Below are 15,884 nucleotides of genomic sequence, written 5' to 3' on the forward strand. Positions count from 1 at the left end.
TATGAACTTTAAAATAATGTCCAGCACATCATTTCACAAAATACAGCGCACATACCTGATTTCTACTGTTGACTAATATTGGGAGAAGCAGCAGAGAGAGGTGCTAAGCAGCTTTGAAGGCCACAAGTTGATTGTAATGGATAAGAAAGTTGATTATCATGGGTTAAAATTAGCGCTTTGATGTGTTTCTCTCCCCTGTTCAGAGGAAGGGCAAATTAACTAATAGGATATCAGCGTTTAGTTTTCATGGTATCTTTTCACTTATGAACTTAACTTTCATTAAATGTATTTTATATTATTCACAACATTTGCATTGTTTTGGCGTTTCTTGAAATTTAAGAATGCTGGAAATTTTAAGTGTTTGATCATTGATAACATTATTGTATATTCAATTTGAAATTTTTAAGGTTTTTGTGTTGATAAATTATATATTGTGGAATAACATCAGTACAACATTTTTAGCTCATCTATTTTTTGTAAAAAAATTATGAGCTATTGTCATCACCTTGGCGTCGGCGTCGGCGTCCGGTTAAGTTTTGCGTTTAGGTCCACTTTTCTCAGAAAGTATAAATGCTATTGCATTCAAACTTGGTACACTTACTTACTATCATGAGGGGACTGGGCAGGCAAAGTAAGATAACTCTGGCGTGCATTTTGACTGAATTATGTGCCCTTTTTATACTTAGAAAATTGAAAATTTTGGTTAAGTTTTACGTTTAGGTCCATTTTTTTTCAGAAAGTATCAATGCTATTGCATTCAAACTTGGTACACTTACTTACTATCATGAGGGGACTGGGCAGGCAAAGTAAGATAACTCTGGCGTGCATTTTGACAGAATTATGTGCCCTTTTTATACTTAGAAAATTGAAAATTTTGGTTAAGTTTTGTGTTTAGGTCCATTTTATTCCTTAAGTATCAAAGCTATTGCTTTCATACTTGCAACACTTACTAACTATCATAAGGGGACTGTGCAGGCAAAGTAATGTAACTCTGACTGGCATTTTGACAGAATTATGTGCCCTTTTTATACTTAGAAAATTGAAAATTTGGTTATGTTTTGTGTTTAGGTCCACTTTATTCCTACAGTATCAAAGCTATTGCTTTCATACTTGCAACACTTATTAACTATCGTAAGGGGACTGTGCAGGCAAAGTAATGTAACTCTGACTGGCATTTGGACGGAATTATGGGCCCTTTATACTTAGAAAATTGAAAGTTTGGTTAAGTTTTGTGTTTTGGTCCACTTTACCCCTAAAGTATAATAGATATTGCTTTCATACTTGGAACACTCGCAAACTATCATAAGGGTACAGTAAAATGACAAGTTGCATAACTCTGGATGTCATTTTTACGGAATTATGGCCCTTTTTTGACTTAGTAACTTTTAATATATGGTTAAATTTTGTGTTTCTATCCACTTTGCTTCTTAAGTATCGAGGCTATTGCTTTCAAACTTCAAATACTTTCATGCTATCATGAGGTTACTGTACCTGGCAAGTTGAATTTTACCTTGACCTTTGAATGACCTTGACTCTCAATGTCAAATTATAAAATTTTGCTAAAATTGCCATAACTTCTTTATTTATGATTAGATTTGATTGATACTTTTACAAAACTACTCTTACCTGACATACCACAATAGACTCCACCCAAACCATCGCCCGTGCACCCCCCTTCCCCCCCCCCCCCCCCTATTTTTTTTTTTTTTTTTTTTTTAAGATCATCTCACAAATGACCACCACACCCTCACACTATACCCCCCCCCCCACCCCACCCCCTCCCCAATTTTTTTTTTAAACGGTTAAAAACAAAACTATTTATTTTGATTATTTTATGTTTGAAATACCGTCCAACCATCGCACCCAAGAATCCCCCCCAACCCCCCTCCCCCCACCCGAATCCCCCCCCCCCCTATATATATATATATATTTTTTTTTTAAATCATCTCACAAATTACCATCACACCCTCACACTATACTCCCCCCCCCACCTCACCCCCCCCCCAATTTTTTTTTTGAAACGGTTGAAAAACACAAATATTTATTTTTATTATTTTATGTTTGAAATACCGTCCAACCATCGCACCCAAGAATCCCCATTCCCCCCACCCCCCACCCCCCGATTTTTTTTTTTCCTTTTTTTCGCATTTTTGGAAGATAATGTAATAAATGTCCATACCCCCACACAATGCACCCCTCTTCACTCCACCCCTCCCTCCTTTGTGATTGAAAATGAGAGTCCCTTCACCTTTAAAAAGAAAATAGATGAGCGGTCTGCACCCGCAAGGCGGTGCTCTTGTTTTAATTTAGGAGACGGACGGAATGATTCTCCAGGCCATTCTGCTCAGTATTGTTCATACACCATGATGGAATATGACAGCAAAAAAATTTTAACCTTAAGAACACTGGACAAAAGATCAACGGACCGAAAATCAACCAACATGGAGAAAGTTGGATTCGAACAGGCTCTCCAGGAATTGACTGACAATAACATTGCAGTTGAGGAAGTTGTGACAGATGCCCATCTAGGAATCGGCTCAATTATGAGTAAGTGTATCACTGAATAGAGTTGTCAAAAAGTTTTCACCTTTTTCGCTATGGAAAGGCGATACATGTATCATGTGCCAAACTTCTCAACACAATTTCAACTGCTTAAAAAATAATGCACTTGATTTGTATTTTAATGTCATAAATACTGACCTGTTATCTTATGCTTATACTTTCCAAGGGAAAATAACTCATCGGAAATTTTAACTGGGAATCCACCACCTCAATACCGTAATACAGGCCAGGTTAAACATAGTGCAATGCAACCTAGCCAAAAATCGGTAACCAACCCTCAATATTCTTTCCGGATCAACCAGGTGTATACGTGTCTTTTACTGCTCTGAATTTAAATATTGTTTTTCACTTGGTTGATTGGGATTTTGAATAGATAAATTGTGTTATTTATCTTTTTATTTCTCATTCGGATTAATTTGTGTGGATTTAATGGATTTTGTTTCATTTGTAAAAGGTAAGCCATGCTTGTTTTTATCGAACAATGGTTTATTTCTACCATTCTTGGTGTTTTCAGGCGCGAACGACCACGTGCAAAACGATCTCTTCTAATACATTGCTAGAACGTGCAAAGCATGTTCTTCTAATGTGTTACGAGATCGTGCAAAGCGTGTTTTTCTATTGACAGATTGTTTATCATTTGCCATTGTGTGCAATCATGATTTTAACGTTCCGTATGACAATCTAATTGATCGTCATTTTTTTTTCATCTGTTTTGAATTAAACTTTTGTTTAATTTATGATCTACAGCAGTATTATTATAATTTTCATTATGGTCAAATAATGATATTATGTGCCGTATGATAATCTGGTCTGTGACCAGTTTATGGTTGAATATGCTTTGCTCTTGTTTTTCATATATTCGACTACATGATGGTCGCAGAAACAAGAGTGGATGAAATACCCGGTGACTTCGCAGATCATGGATGATAGTTGCAGTATCAGTCACCGGGTATCGGGCACGATCGCGACCGTACTATGCTAAGTCTCTTAGACAGTCGGTCAACATCAGACCATATGGCGACTCCCGTCAGCCGGTCTTTGCCCGATGGCATTGGTCAAGGACATCGACCAATGCCGGACCATTTGGCATCCCCCATACGGTCATTATCCGGTGACAACACTGGTCATGATATGACCGGTACGTCACCGGGGACGTTGATCACGGAGCCTTTGATCGACGTCTGACCCACCGGTCAGGTCATTGATCACCGGTCATGTCACCGGTCCGGTCATTGATCACCGGTCATGTCACTGGTCCCGTCCGGTCCGGTCATCGATCACCGGTCTGGTCCGGTCACCGATCATGTCACCGGTCCGGTCATGTCACCGATCCGGTCATTGATTACCTGTCCGGTCACGGGTCAACAGTCATCAGTTAGGCCTGCCACCGATAACACCAGTCACCGGTCAAGAAGAAGAACTCGGTCTTCTTCATTGAATTATTCTCCTATTCGTCATCGAATACATCGTCTTCATCAAGGATTAGACATCGGACACGCTCTTCTTTGTCGAGCAGTTCTCATCGTGGCGGCTCTTGTAAGCGATCACGTCGTCACTAACGGAGACGTTATTCTAGAAGATCTCGGTCTCATCGCAGCCGATCCACATCTCGACAGCGCAGCCGATCCAGATCTCGACATCGCAGGAAACGAGGACGTCGTCAACCTTCACGTAGACATCAGCGGACTTCATTGAGCACAACAGGATAGTTATCGAACATACCTCTCCTTCATTGAGCAGTTCTCGGCGTTGATACGCTCGTTAGCGATCACGTCAATGCTCACGGAGACAATATTGTAGAAGACAATATTTCCAGCATAGCCGAACAATATTTCGGCATCGCAGTTATATGGATGTCGCCACTTCTCACGTAGGCGTTAATGAACCTTCTGGTCATATCCACGTCAGGGCCCTCAATCTATCAAATCTGCCGCCGAATTTCGGTGGCAGTCCCCCACCTGAAAAGTATACTTTTTTCCCCTTTTTGGGGGAAAAATTCCCCCTAAAAAAAAAAAAAAAAAAAATATTTTTTTTTTTTTTTTTTTTTTTAATAGAAAGATGTGTCTCATGCTTATTATATCTCAATTCTATTTCAATGTAATCTTTCAAACATACTTTATTATGAAAAATGCAATGAATATAGTGCAACCATGTACAAATGTAATAATGAGAGATTAATGAAAAAAATCCCCAAAAAAGGGAAACGCCGCGAAAATTCCCCCTCCTAAGGGCTGCGGACCCCTTCCCCCAAAGTAGTGTGAGGGCCCTGCACGTTCTCCATTTTATTCCTTTAGGAATATCATGTCTCCATTCCACATCTGATGGTTTTTCTTATGGCATCCACACATGTTGCAGTCACCGAGCCGTAGTTGTATACGAAAACTAGTTCGTTTAACTTTCAGGCTTCGGGATAAGCTGTTCTTTTCTCCACTACGACTACATGGACACTTATGCCTATTAATACTGATAATCTACCGTTGTTTTCCGGTTAACATTATCAGATGACTTAGTGGATGGTCATTCTTCTGCACCAGATATTTCCATTCTGACGCAGTTATATTATACTGGTCCCGATCAGCCGGACATTGGTCAACATTCATCGGTCGTATCACCAATCACTGATCACCGGTCAGAATAAGTGATGTCTCATCGCCATCGGATTGGATTCTTGGCACGATCTTCTTTTCCGAGCAGTGCTTGACATTGATATCAGACCATATGGATTCCACCATTTTTTGGTCTTTAACTGGTAACGTCACCGGTCATATTATGACTGGTCCGTTCACCTGGCTACAGTTACCGGTCATTGACCGGTCCGGTTCGGTCACCAGTTACCAATTACCGGTATTCCACTGTGTTTTCATCGGTCAATTTTTAGTATCATGGGTATCGTCTACATTACCTAGTTGTATACCCCTGGCTATGATTGTATTGAATACTATATTTTATGGATTCAACAATCTACAGGACTTTTTGTGTTTTTCAATACTGATGTTCTACTGGCGACCGTTACCAAATCATGCTATATCTGTTATTTGTACTTCTATCTCAACCGGCTACATGCAGATTACTGGTCTTGCAGATAGATCGGCTGAAGTGGGCTCGGAGACTAGCATTGAGGTCGAACATTACTATTTGACCTCTATTAATTTATGTTTGAGACCCGAAGGATGAATTGTTTAACCGCCTTTACCTGTCGGCTACAGACTTTGCAGTCAGTGTCACAGAACAGTTGGGACACATTAATGACGCTAGCAGGATTAGCAAGACGACATTTGTATCGACTTCTGCTTTTCTATTGCTCCTACGGCAGTGCATATTTTCAAGCTACTGGAATCAACAAGAGTTCTGATACATGGATTTCCTTTCAGATTGACCGCATAGCGGCTACAGTCTTGTAGATGGCTTAGGACCTATTGAACTCAGATCTTTGATCCTAAGATCTGGAGGGACCCTCATCTTGAAGTTATTCTTCTATTACACTTCTGGCCATAACAGGCCGTCTTCCTATAACTGGTCGTATTCCTTTCGGAATTCGTTCCAGTTAGGAGTCTTGAAGTAAATGGATTAATTAAGTCAGAATTTAAGACTTCCATGCATTCTACCAGCAAGCGTGGACCCCCTTAAGGTTACTCCTAGGGTTTTCACCTTTTTCTGCCATCACACCTCTGATTCCGGAGGTACCACTGTCAATCATATTTCCGTACTTCGCAAATCGATTACTTCACGACCTGTATTATCCAGGATTTTAAAGGCGCCTGTTATTGGTTCAAGAAGAGGCTATATTCTGTAGATAGGTCATAAACCTATAAGTGTTTAACACTGTCCTATTCTACCAATTTTCAAGTGTGTTTGGAGTGGGAAAGTTCGGCTTGCCGTGGTTTCTTTGCCCACCCATCCTTGACAAATGGTTCCGGTCACTGGTCGGTATAAGCCGCTCGGTCACCGGTCCTTCTACTGATACGTCTTTTCTTACATCCGTTTCAGCTTTATTTTTAAGTTAATTGTATTAATCTCGGGATTATTCAATGACACAGATTTCCATCTTTTTGTCATTATTTACCACTATTCAGTAGTGTATAGACTAGAAGATTATCTTGGCAAGAATATAGTTTATTCTACCACAACCTTCCTTACATCTTATACAGATGTGAGCAGAGAAGGTTATGGACGATCACATAGAACAACGTATCTTGATTTTCTCAATTATGTGGTATCCTAATGAATATCACCTGCACAACTACATCTTGAAAAGCGAAAATTCTTTTTAGCTGTTTTTCATTTACAACACATTTTCACGATTCCTTTGTGATGGTTTCAACTATCACACATCGGTCGTGGTTTACTTACAGACACGGAGGTGATCATATTATCACTCCTTGTAACTGGAAATCAGGAACTTATTCGTTCTTTGCAAGAACAACAAATTTTCTCTATCGTCTTACTCATACCAGGTCGTCTCAACGCCCTGTTGGACGTTTTGTCCTGAAGTTCTTTCTTTCGAATTATTTTTCCGTTGGGTTCAAATAATGTAATTGCGCATGCACGGCAGTGAAGTTGCATGGTGTACATAGTATATCAAAGAATGTTGTTTATCATCAAACGCTAGTAATTAGCGTTATGCGATCGTATATCGCAGTATATACCAGTATGCTGAACAACGTCAATAATGCAGTTCACAGAAATCGATCCAGCAGGGTGTGGGATTGTTATACATTCGTGCCCCACGTTGGGCGCCAATATCTTGCCTTCTTGGTGAGTTTTTGCAATAACTGAGTTTTTGCCATAATTTCATGCAATATACTTAATGAACCATGGGATTATGGTTCTACGACCTTTTAAGTCTCCTGTACAATTATTGTCAGGAAACTTCTTCACAGGTCAAATATCATATCTCAGAGAGGCATATTTTTACTGATCCAAACATGTGCCACTACATGTCTGGCCATTAATAACTTTTAGTTATCTCTACAGAAGAACGTTTTTCTGTTAGAGTTTCAATCCTTGTTACTTGTGCAAGGATAATTCCATCAGAACTGTAAAAAGGTTCTATGGAAATTCATTTTTGACTGGGTATTCGAGAGCATAGTTATTACCTTAATCACTCTGCTAGATACATAGAGGTTTTTCTCATCTTTTTCTTGATGATAAGAAATTTGTTCTTTTCTTCATCAAAGGATAGAGATTATGCTTTCGTATACCTTGTTTTGTGTAAGTCATCGCAACTCTGTGCTGTCTTACCTACCGTAAAAATGCAGTCATAAGTCTACCCGGCTCATAAGTCGGGGGGTATACTTTGGTACCAAAATTGGAGATTTTGAGTATGTTAGCTTCATAAGTCGAGTCAGAAATTTTCTGTTTACGAATTTCATAAACAGACGCCATTTTAAATGTACATGAAGTTGCGGTAGTATTCTATACATTGCACATGACGTCACTGTGGAACTGTTGAACGTGGGCAAAGCCAACACATGTATTCTAAATTTCGTTTAATATATTCAATACGATTTATTGTGGAAATGGAAAATAATATTTTTCAATATAGACGAGCAAAGCATAGGTCCACTCACAATTGTGTCCTTATTCTTACGCCAATCACGCACTAGTTTCTCACTTATACCAAACTCACCTTCAGCAGCACTGTTGTTGTTTAAATTCTCCGCAAACTCTATCACACGTATTTTACATGCATTGTCATAAGCCTGGCGTTTGCGTTTGCCAGGCATTTTCAAAGATTTATCCAGTTGTGTTTTTGTTTATCTAATTAATAATGGTTTCACTCAATAATCTACGCTAGTAATTATCCACAAACTATTTTCAGCTTTTAATCCGATGAAACAATATTATCACTGTAATCCAATCTTTGTACTTTTAATCTGACTGTCAAAACAATTGATTAGTGTCTCGGTAAAACGTGTTTTTATAACAATGATTGACATACCCAAGAGACCGCTAACTCCACCTTTTTCTCTGAAACAGTTTCAAAGGCGGAGCTATACACGTGCTCAAACATAATGGGACGATTGCAAGCGAGTTACAAACACGCGATTGGTTAAGCATATCGCTTCTCCAAACAAAGGAATCCAATTTAGTCGGCGAGAAAGGTGTTCTTTATGGCTTCTTGACAGGAAACGGCTTTCTTTTGATGACGTCAAACTGTCGATTCACACATAATGCGAATTTTCGCGAGACTTTAAATGATGTCCTTGATTCTTTGTTTACATTAACAGTAAAAAAACAACACCTGCTTACATGAAGACTTTGGATTAAATTATCAAAATAAAAAGAAGAGTAACTGCAAACTGTGATTATATTAATTGGTAAGTATCAGTAAAAATACGACGTTTTGTTAGTCGTAATCCAACGATTTTTTTTTTATACAAAACAACAACTATTGCCGCGGAGATCAATCTTCATCGAATTTCATTATTTTTTTCATGGAATTTCATTATTTTTTTCATGGACCACTTCATAAGTCGATACCGGTTTTTTAATCAAATTTTGGAGGTAAAAATTTTTACGGTATTTTGGAACTGATCCAAACTATGGAACGTCAACACTATGTTTTTCATTCCTTTACCTTCTTAAGCGGTTTTGACTTGTGTTACATGTTGGGATGCTTAATGAGCTCCCTATAAGCCTTTTTCATCAGGCTTATAAACAGTTCCAATATAATTGTAAGATGGTTTTCCTTCTTATTTAGCTTTTACCATTCGGAGAAGTGAAATTCATGCTTTTTCTGTTGAATACGACCAATTCCAGTTGGATCTATTGTAGTTTTCACTTTGTTGTGTCAGCCAGGATTCCTTGCTTAATATCGAGTCCTCTATATGGCTTCTACCTTCAAGTTTCCAAGTTTTTCTTAAACTGGTAGTCATGAAGATGAGGATAAACTTCTTTGGGCAATCAGGGCTTTGAAGTTCTATCTCAGCAGTGTTAGTCGGAAGTCCATTCGAGGTTCTCAAAAGACACTCTTCATTTCCCCCAAAAGGGGGGGGGGAGATGTGTCTGCGGCTTCTATTTCTCGGGATTAGACCTCGACTAAGGAAAGTTACTCTTATCCTATCTAAGGATTCATTCCTTTTTAGGATCTGACCGCGTGAATTAAGAGCTCTGTCTGTTTTGTGGGCATATATTAATCACACCCCACTTTTTGACGTGCTCTAAGCTGTTTACTGGAGGAATCCGACCACCTTTGTCATCTTTTTATCTTCGTTTTCTGAAGTGCCAACAATACAGTTTGTATATGTTTGGGCTTGTTGTGGTTTCACTAACGGTAGTGTCTTCTTTACGACATAGACATATTACTCTGTCCGAGAAGTCATAATTAATACCGTTTTAACGAAGATTACTTGATATCATTAGCTGATAACCCTGTTTATGGGTTCTACTGTGTTGGGAAAATATATACGAACCTTCCCACCGCAGCTGCAAAATCAGCATAAGATAACAGGTCAGTATTTATGACATTAAAACAATTTTTTAAAATAAAATTCATTTTAATTATTAAATACTTATCTGTTATCGGTAAGTCCCACCTCCCACCCCGCTATTCGATTTATATTTTTGTATATATATTGAAAGAATATTGAGGGTTGGTTACCGATTTTTGGCTAGGTTGCATTGCACTATGTTTAACCTGGCCTGTATTACGGTATTGACGTGGCGGATTCCCAGTTGAAATTCCGGATGAGTTATTTCCCCTTGGAAAGTATAAGCATAAGATAACAGGTAAGTATTTAATAATTAAAATGAATTTTATTTAAAAAAATTGTTTTTATGCACCCCCCCCCCCCCTCGAAGAAGAGGGGGTATATTGTTTTGCACATGTCGGTCAGTCCGTCGGTAGGTTCGTCCACCAGATGGTTTCTGGATGATAACTCCAGATCGCGTAGGCCTAGGATCATGAACCTTCATAGGTACATTGATCATGACTGGCAGATGACCCCTATTGATTTTCAGGTCACTAGGTCAAAAGTCAAGGTCAGAGTGACTCAAAACAGTAAAATTGTTTCCGGATGATAACTCAAGAATGCTTTGGCCTAGGATCATGAACCTTCATAGGTACATTGATCATGACTGGCAGATGACCCCTATTGATTTTCAGGTCACTAGGTCAAAAGTCAAGGTCACAGTGACTCAAAACAGTAAAATGGTTTCCGGATGATACCTCAAGGATGCTTATTATATGCTTATGTTTACTTTATTGCCTCAGTAAATAGGTATCCATATTACAGTTTATATTGTTGAAATGCATTGATACAATAGTACAAAAGGTGTAATGCATTAAACATTGTGTTGTGTGCTATAGTTATGCAACTTAATTGAAAGCCACTTTTATTTTTGACACTTGTTTTCTTTTGTAGATAAAAAGTACCCAGAAATCAAGCATTCACATTATATTTGGCATGCTGCCAAAAAACTTGCTAAACGTCTTGGAAAGGTAAAAAATCTAATTTACCTTTGTTTGCTTTCATTTTTATTATAGATCAAATATTTGAGAAACCGTAGACACAAGTAGAAATAAGACAACATGCGGTACTGGATTAACAATTTTATTCAAAATTATAGTGTAAATTTATTTGGAGTTTGAACTGACGTGTAATTAAATGTGTTTTTATTCTTTTGTGATTTTTAGATTGTGAAGAAGAAAGCAAACCAAATTTGAATACCATGGCTGAAGGACATTGTAAACCACTTCTGGTTTGCCTGCAGCAAGGCTGACTCCTATGAAGAATTTCTGGTATGTAATATTTTTGTGGGTGCTTTTTTGTCCATGTAGTGCATCTTGTCTAAGTGTCCTGTGAGTCTTTCACTATTCTCACTTATCTTCTCCTACACTTATGATGTTCATTCCCCCATCAAATTTTCATACCCCCTCCCCCCGAAGAGAAGGTGTATAATGTCGGTCGGTCTGTTAACTGTCAGTAGACCAGTTTGTTTCCGATATACAACTAGAAGACCCATATTTCAGTGGCTAATTCTCACTGGTGTAATAAGGTTTACTCGTTTGGTTAGTTTTGTTTAAAATAAAACTGAGTCAAGGCACTTTTTGGAGGCCTTGCTACATCAGTGTAACATTTTGTTCATATTTACATAATAAAGCAATAATCGGCGGAAATTATTATCTGATACTAAACTACAGTGACATCTCGTGTCATTAGAGATGTGTATGTTTCTGAAGAAGGTAAATTCAAAGCATATCAGTGACAATAAACATATTGATGTGTTATGCCATCAAAAGTTTCATATTAAATACCAATAAATCAGAATCTAGCTGGTACATTCTTATACTTGTTTTTATAAAAAGTCACCTTTGTTTTTTCTAGAGCATATGGAGGGGAGTTTTACATCACATCACAAACAAGCACGAATGGATCCTGTCTCAAGGAACTGGAATAAATGGTTGTCTTCATGATCCTTTATATGAAAACGAAGTGCGTGAAAAACACTGGCTTTCAACTTCAGACCATGCAAGAGTTTTACAAGACCTGAGTGCTGTGATCCTGGACAAGAGATTCTTGAGCAAAGTGTCATATTACCTGAATTACAGGTAATTTGTTTATGTTTGTTTTTGAATATATTTTTTTTTGTATTTTTAACTTTATGTGATGCTCATCAGGAATTCAATAAAGCCAACATGGAAACATTTTCAAAAGTTTATAATTATGTCCTATCATTTTAGAACCACTGCTTACATAGAAGTGTTTCACCAGTTAATTTTGATGCACTGTGCAAAGAGGTTTGCAAATACACCGCCTGTGTACAGAATCCGCAACCTATTGGCAGCTATCGACCACAACTACCACAGCATCAGACCTCTGAAAACCAACAAAGATGGAGAAATAAGGTAAACTGGTTTATATTTAATTATAGCTTTTTATGTCTGTTTAGATGTAACATAATGCAGATGTTAATATGTCAACAAGTCAAGAATATATAGTTCTAGTTTTGTCCTTCTCTCTCTTCCCCATAAAACTACTACACATGTTTACTTCAAATTTCATTGTTGAATAGTAGATGATGCTTTGTTTTTGTATTTATTCCCTTTTGTTATATTTTCTTATCCCTTTCTTTTCCAAACCTCAGGAACACTCATTGATTTTCTATGAAACTATAGAAAAGAGTTTTTGAATCTTATTGGAAATAATATGCACATTGTATATCAATATGCCCCTTTAATTGCATTTAATTCAGGGTTGTCATTATTAACCGATTGCCGATCGAATTCATCGGTTAAAATCGCCAGAAAATCGGTTGTTTTTCTCGAATCTTTAAAATTGCGATCAGAAGTTTTGATCACGCAAACCGACAATAATTGACGAGGAATAACCGTAGTATATAGTAGAGCGACGCCCGGTCATTCAGTCAGTCCATTAACTCCGCCTTATTAGCTACTGTTTTCAATGAATTTCTCAGCAAGTGGCCAATATTGATTTTTCCAGCTGTCAATCAAATTCTTCTTGGTAAGCACGTCAATCAATCGGCGCTCGGGCAGCCGAATACACGCCGACCCCACGTGAACCTGTATCAAATAGCTGTACATTTCACAGATTATTACTGACTGTAGAGCGTAATTACCTAGTTTTTTTAGTGCGAGAAAAGGTTTCCACATATTAAAAAATGCTCTTTGATTTTCTACCAAAATAAAAGATATTACCGACCTCTGCCCTATGAAGTTGTTATTCAGCATCTAATTATTAAAGTCCACGCTTTCCCGCGAGGAAGAATGACGTGATGTTAAACATGAATTTAATTTTGGCATGATTTTTATCTGTACATGAAAAAACGAGAAATGTGTCTCTGTTGCTAGAATTTTCTAAATTTTCCGTGTATAATGAAATCTGAAAATGATTTTGGATAACACATTTAAGTATACGCATTTGAAAATACTTCAATTAAATAATGCATTTTGATATACAAATGGTCATAACGCATAATGTAATAAATAGGTAAATAACGTGTTTTGAGATTGCCAAGCTATGCATACATATAGGTCTACATGCATGAATGACCTGACAAGTTATATCACAATCCAGAATGAAAAGTACTCGGTAAAATTTTACGAAAGACGCGTTTTTATTCTCAGAAATTCACTTTCACTTTCTCAAACTTTTCTGAAAGGAGGTACAGGTAACAGTATAGATTGAGTTGTTGATTTGTCGTAATTACTAAATATAAACAGTTCTCAATGCTCTCAAATTGCGTCACGTGATTCACGCATGTTCAATGGGACTTCCCCAATCCCACCATTGATTTTGCCATTCATGAAGGTGGTATAATAAATGTACAAGTTTAATTGCCTTTGGCATTTTTTTTATTGTTGTTTGTGTGCTGTTGTATCAGACTTTTTTCATCGTTGTCAATATTATTTATCTGTTTAAGTCTATACCGATGTTTTAAATCGTTGTTGACTCGATAATAGGTTACATACATGCACTGAACCTAACAAATGTCTGTGCGTACTGGCAACAACAAAACCAAATAGTTGAGAAATAATTCGTGTACGTTATAGTTTGTTGTCAAATAACCCACGGCCGATAGTTAAGATGCATAGGGATTAAATCACGAGTGCGAAGCACAAGTGATTTGAAACCACGCATCTAAACTTCCGATCGTGAGTTATTCAACAACAAACAACAAAGATCACGAATTATTTTGATTCTAACACGATTTTTACTAAAGATTTATACAATGTATATTATTTTTCTTGTGTACTATTTTATGTGAAATTCTGCCCAAAAAAATAACTTTCGGCTGTTCTGTCAATCAGATCCGCAACTTTCATTTATTTATTGCCGGATAATTACGCTGGTGGAAAATGTATCGGCATGTTTTGTTTAGTTACAGCGCGTGTTTTCAGTGTATAAGGTCCGCCCACAATAATATGAATTATTGCAGAATATCCGATTTTCTTCTTTGTTTTTATGAAAGTTTACTGTATCATGCATGAAATGCACACTTTCCACGAGGATTATGAACATCGAAGTTTTCATCTCTGAAGTAACTGTCAACGATTTTATTGTGGACGAGTACACATTACGGACCGATTAGTCTGCTAGGTATAAGCCAGTGAAATTATCGATTGATATTGACACGGGGTTATTCACGCATGACTAATACACAATCGCGCGAATTTTCGCTGCTTGGGGTCATAATCTGATACTAGTCGGCTGACACGCAATAAACTGGTCCTGACCGGTTTATAGACTGCAGTGAATGGTACAAATAATCGAAATACTAGTAATTAGGGTATGTTAGCATGTGCACTGTGTAATCGATTTCATGACATGGGAATTTTAGCACACAGAATTACTAATAATACTGGATTATCGGGTAATGGATGGAATTGGAACATGCAATCTATCTAAATAACATGTTTTTAAATTGTACAGTTTACTAAAAATGTGAAAATCTTAAAATTGTCTATTCTTTTTAGACCTCATTTTAACTTTTTATGCTCTGAGAAGAGCAGTATTTTGTCCCTAAAATGTCTAGAATTCGTTTGCTTCGCCCCCTGCCTCCCCTACCAGGGCCTTGCCCTGGACCTTGACCCCCGGCCGAATCGGTTACTATTCCAAACAAATCCTTTGTTTACAATCATAATGACAACCCTGTTAATTATAGCAGCAGTAAACAAACATTTTGTGTAATTTTGAATAACCTAAATCTGATATCATACTATCAAATTATACTCATTTATCAGTCACTGTTGTTGCACAATGCATTATCAAACAATAAAGATATAATACAGGCAACAAGTACTAAATCTGTTAGTTATTTAAACCAGTATTATCTGTTGAACATAAAATATTGACCATAAGTACTCCATTCCTTTTGCAATATTTGATTATTCAAGAAATTAAATGAGTTTTTTCACTCATTTAATTTTGAATTAATTCAGTAAATTATGTTTTAGAATAATTATGATTTTAAGTATTTACACAAATACTCATTTTTTTGCCCTGATGGCGGATATTTGTGAAAAAGCCTATTGGGTGAACACAGGTCATCTGTGTCAGTTTCCTGCAATAATATTGTTAATACAAATTAGTTAGTTGTCATATTATTTTTTGGTAATACATTCTTTTTTGTTGTTAACACAGGTATCACAGATGCTACAACAAAAAAAGCAAGCGCTGGTCAGTCTTTCCAGAGAAAGTAGCCAAGACCTATGGCTACGTTCCAGAGATGGCAGAAATGCTGTACAAAAAACGGATTAAGGATAAAGTAGGAATGGGCAAAAAAATGGTCTTGGAAGAAGGTGATCCAAGAAGACTGGCAAAACACTTGGCCCCAGAATCCCCTCCATCTACCTCAGT

The 15,884-nt window shown here is 37.3% G+C and overlaps 2 protein-coding genes across 3 annotated transcripts in view; both read left to right on the plus strand.

The window, feature by feature from the left end:
• The window catches only part of LOC127865088 (streptococcal hemagglutinin-like), a 98,988-nt gene that overhangs the window by 25,651 nt on the left and 57,453 nt on the right, over nucleotides 1-15,884 (plus strand). The gene's annotated exons all lie outside the window — the stretch shown is intronic.
• The window catches only part of LOC127865098 (uncharacterized), a 74,877-nt gene that overhangs the window by 8,250 nt on the left and 50,743 nt on the right, over nucleotides 1-15,884 (plus strand). The window contains exons 7-12 of the mRNA XM_052404995.1: nucleotides 2,311-2,547; nucleotides 10,929-11,005; nucleotides 11,201-11,305; nucleotides 11,892-12,115; nucleotides 12,248-12,412; nucleotides 15,669-15,884. The exon at nucleotides 15,669-15,884 is cut by the window's right edge and continues 580 nt beyond it. Coding sequence (XP_052260955.1) covers nucleotides 2,311-2,547; nucleotides 10,929-11,005; nucleotides 11,201-11,230 — 344 coding nt within the window. The 3' untranslated portion in view covers nucleotides 11,231-11,305; nucleotides 11,892-12,115; nucleotides 12,248-12,412; nucleotides 15,669-15,884. The remainder of the gene's footprint in view (nucleotides 1-2,310; nucleotides 2,548-10,928; nucleotides 11,006-11,200; nucleotides 11,306-11,891; nucleotides 12,116-12,247; nucleotides 12,413-15,668) is intronic.

Source organism: Dreissena polymorpha, chromosome 1 (assembly GCF_020536995.1).
Source record: "Dreissena polymorpha isolate Duluth1 chromosome 1, UMN_Dpol_1.0, whole genome shotgun sequence".
Lineage (NCBI taxonomy): Eukaryota > Metazoa > Mollusca > Bivalvia > Myida > Dreissenidae > Dreissena > Dreissena polymorpha.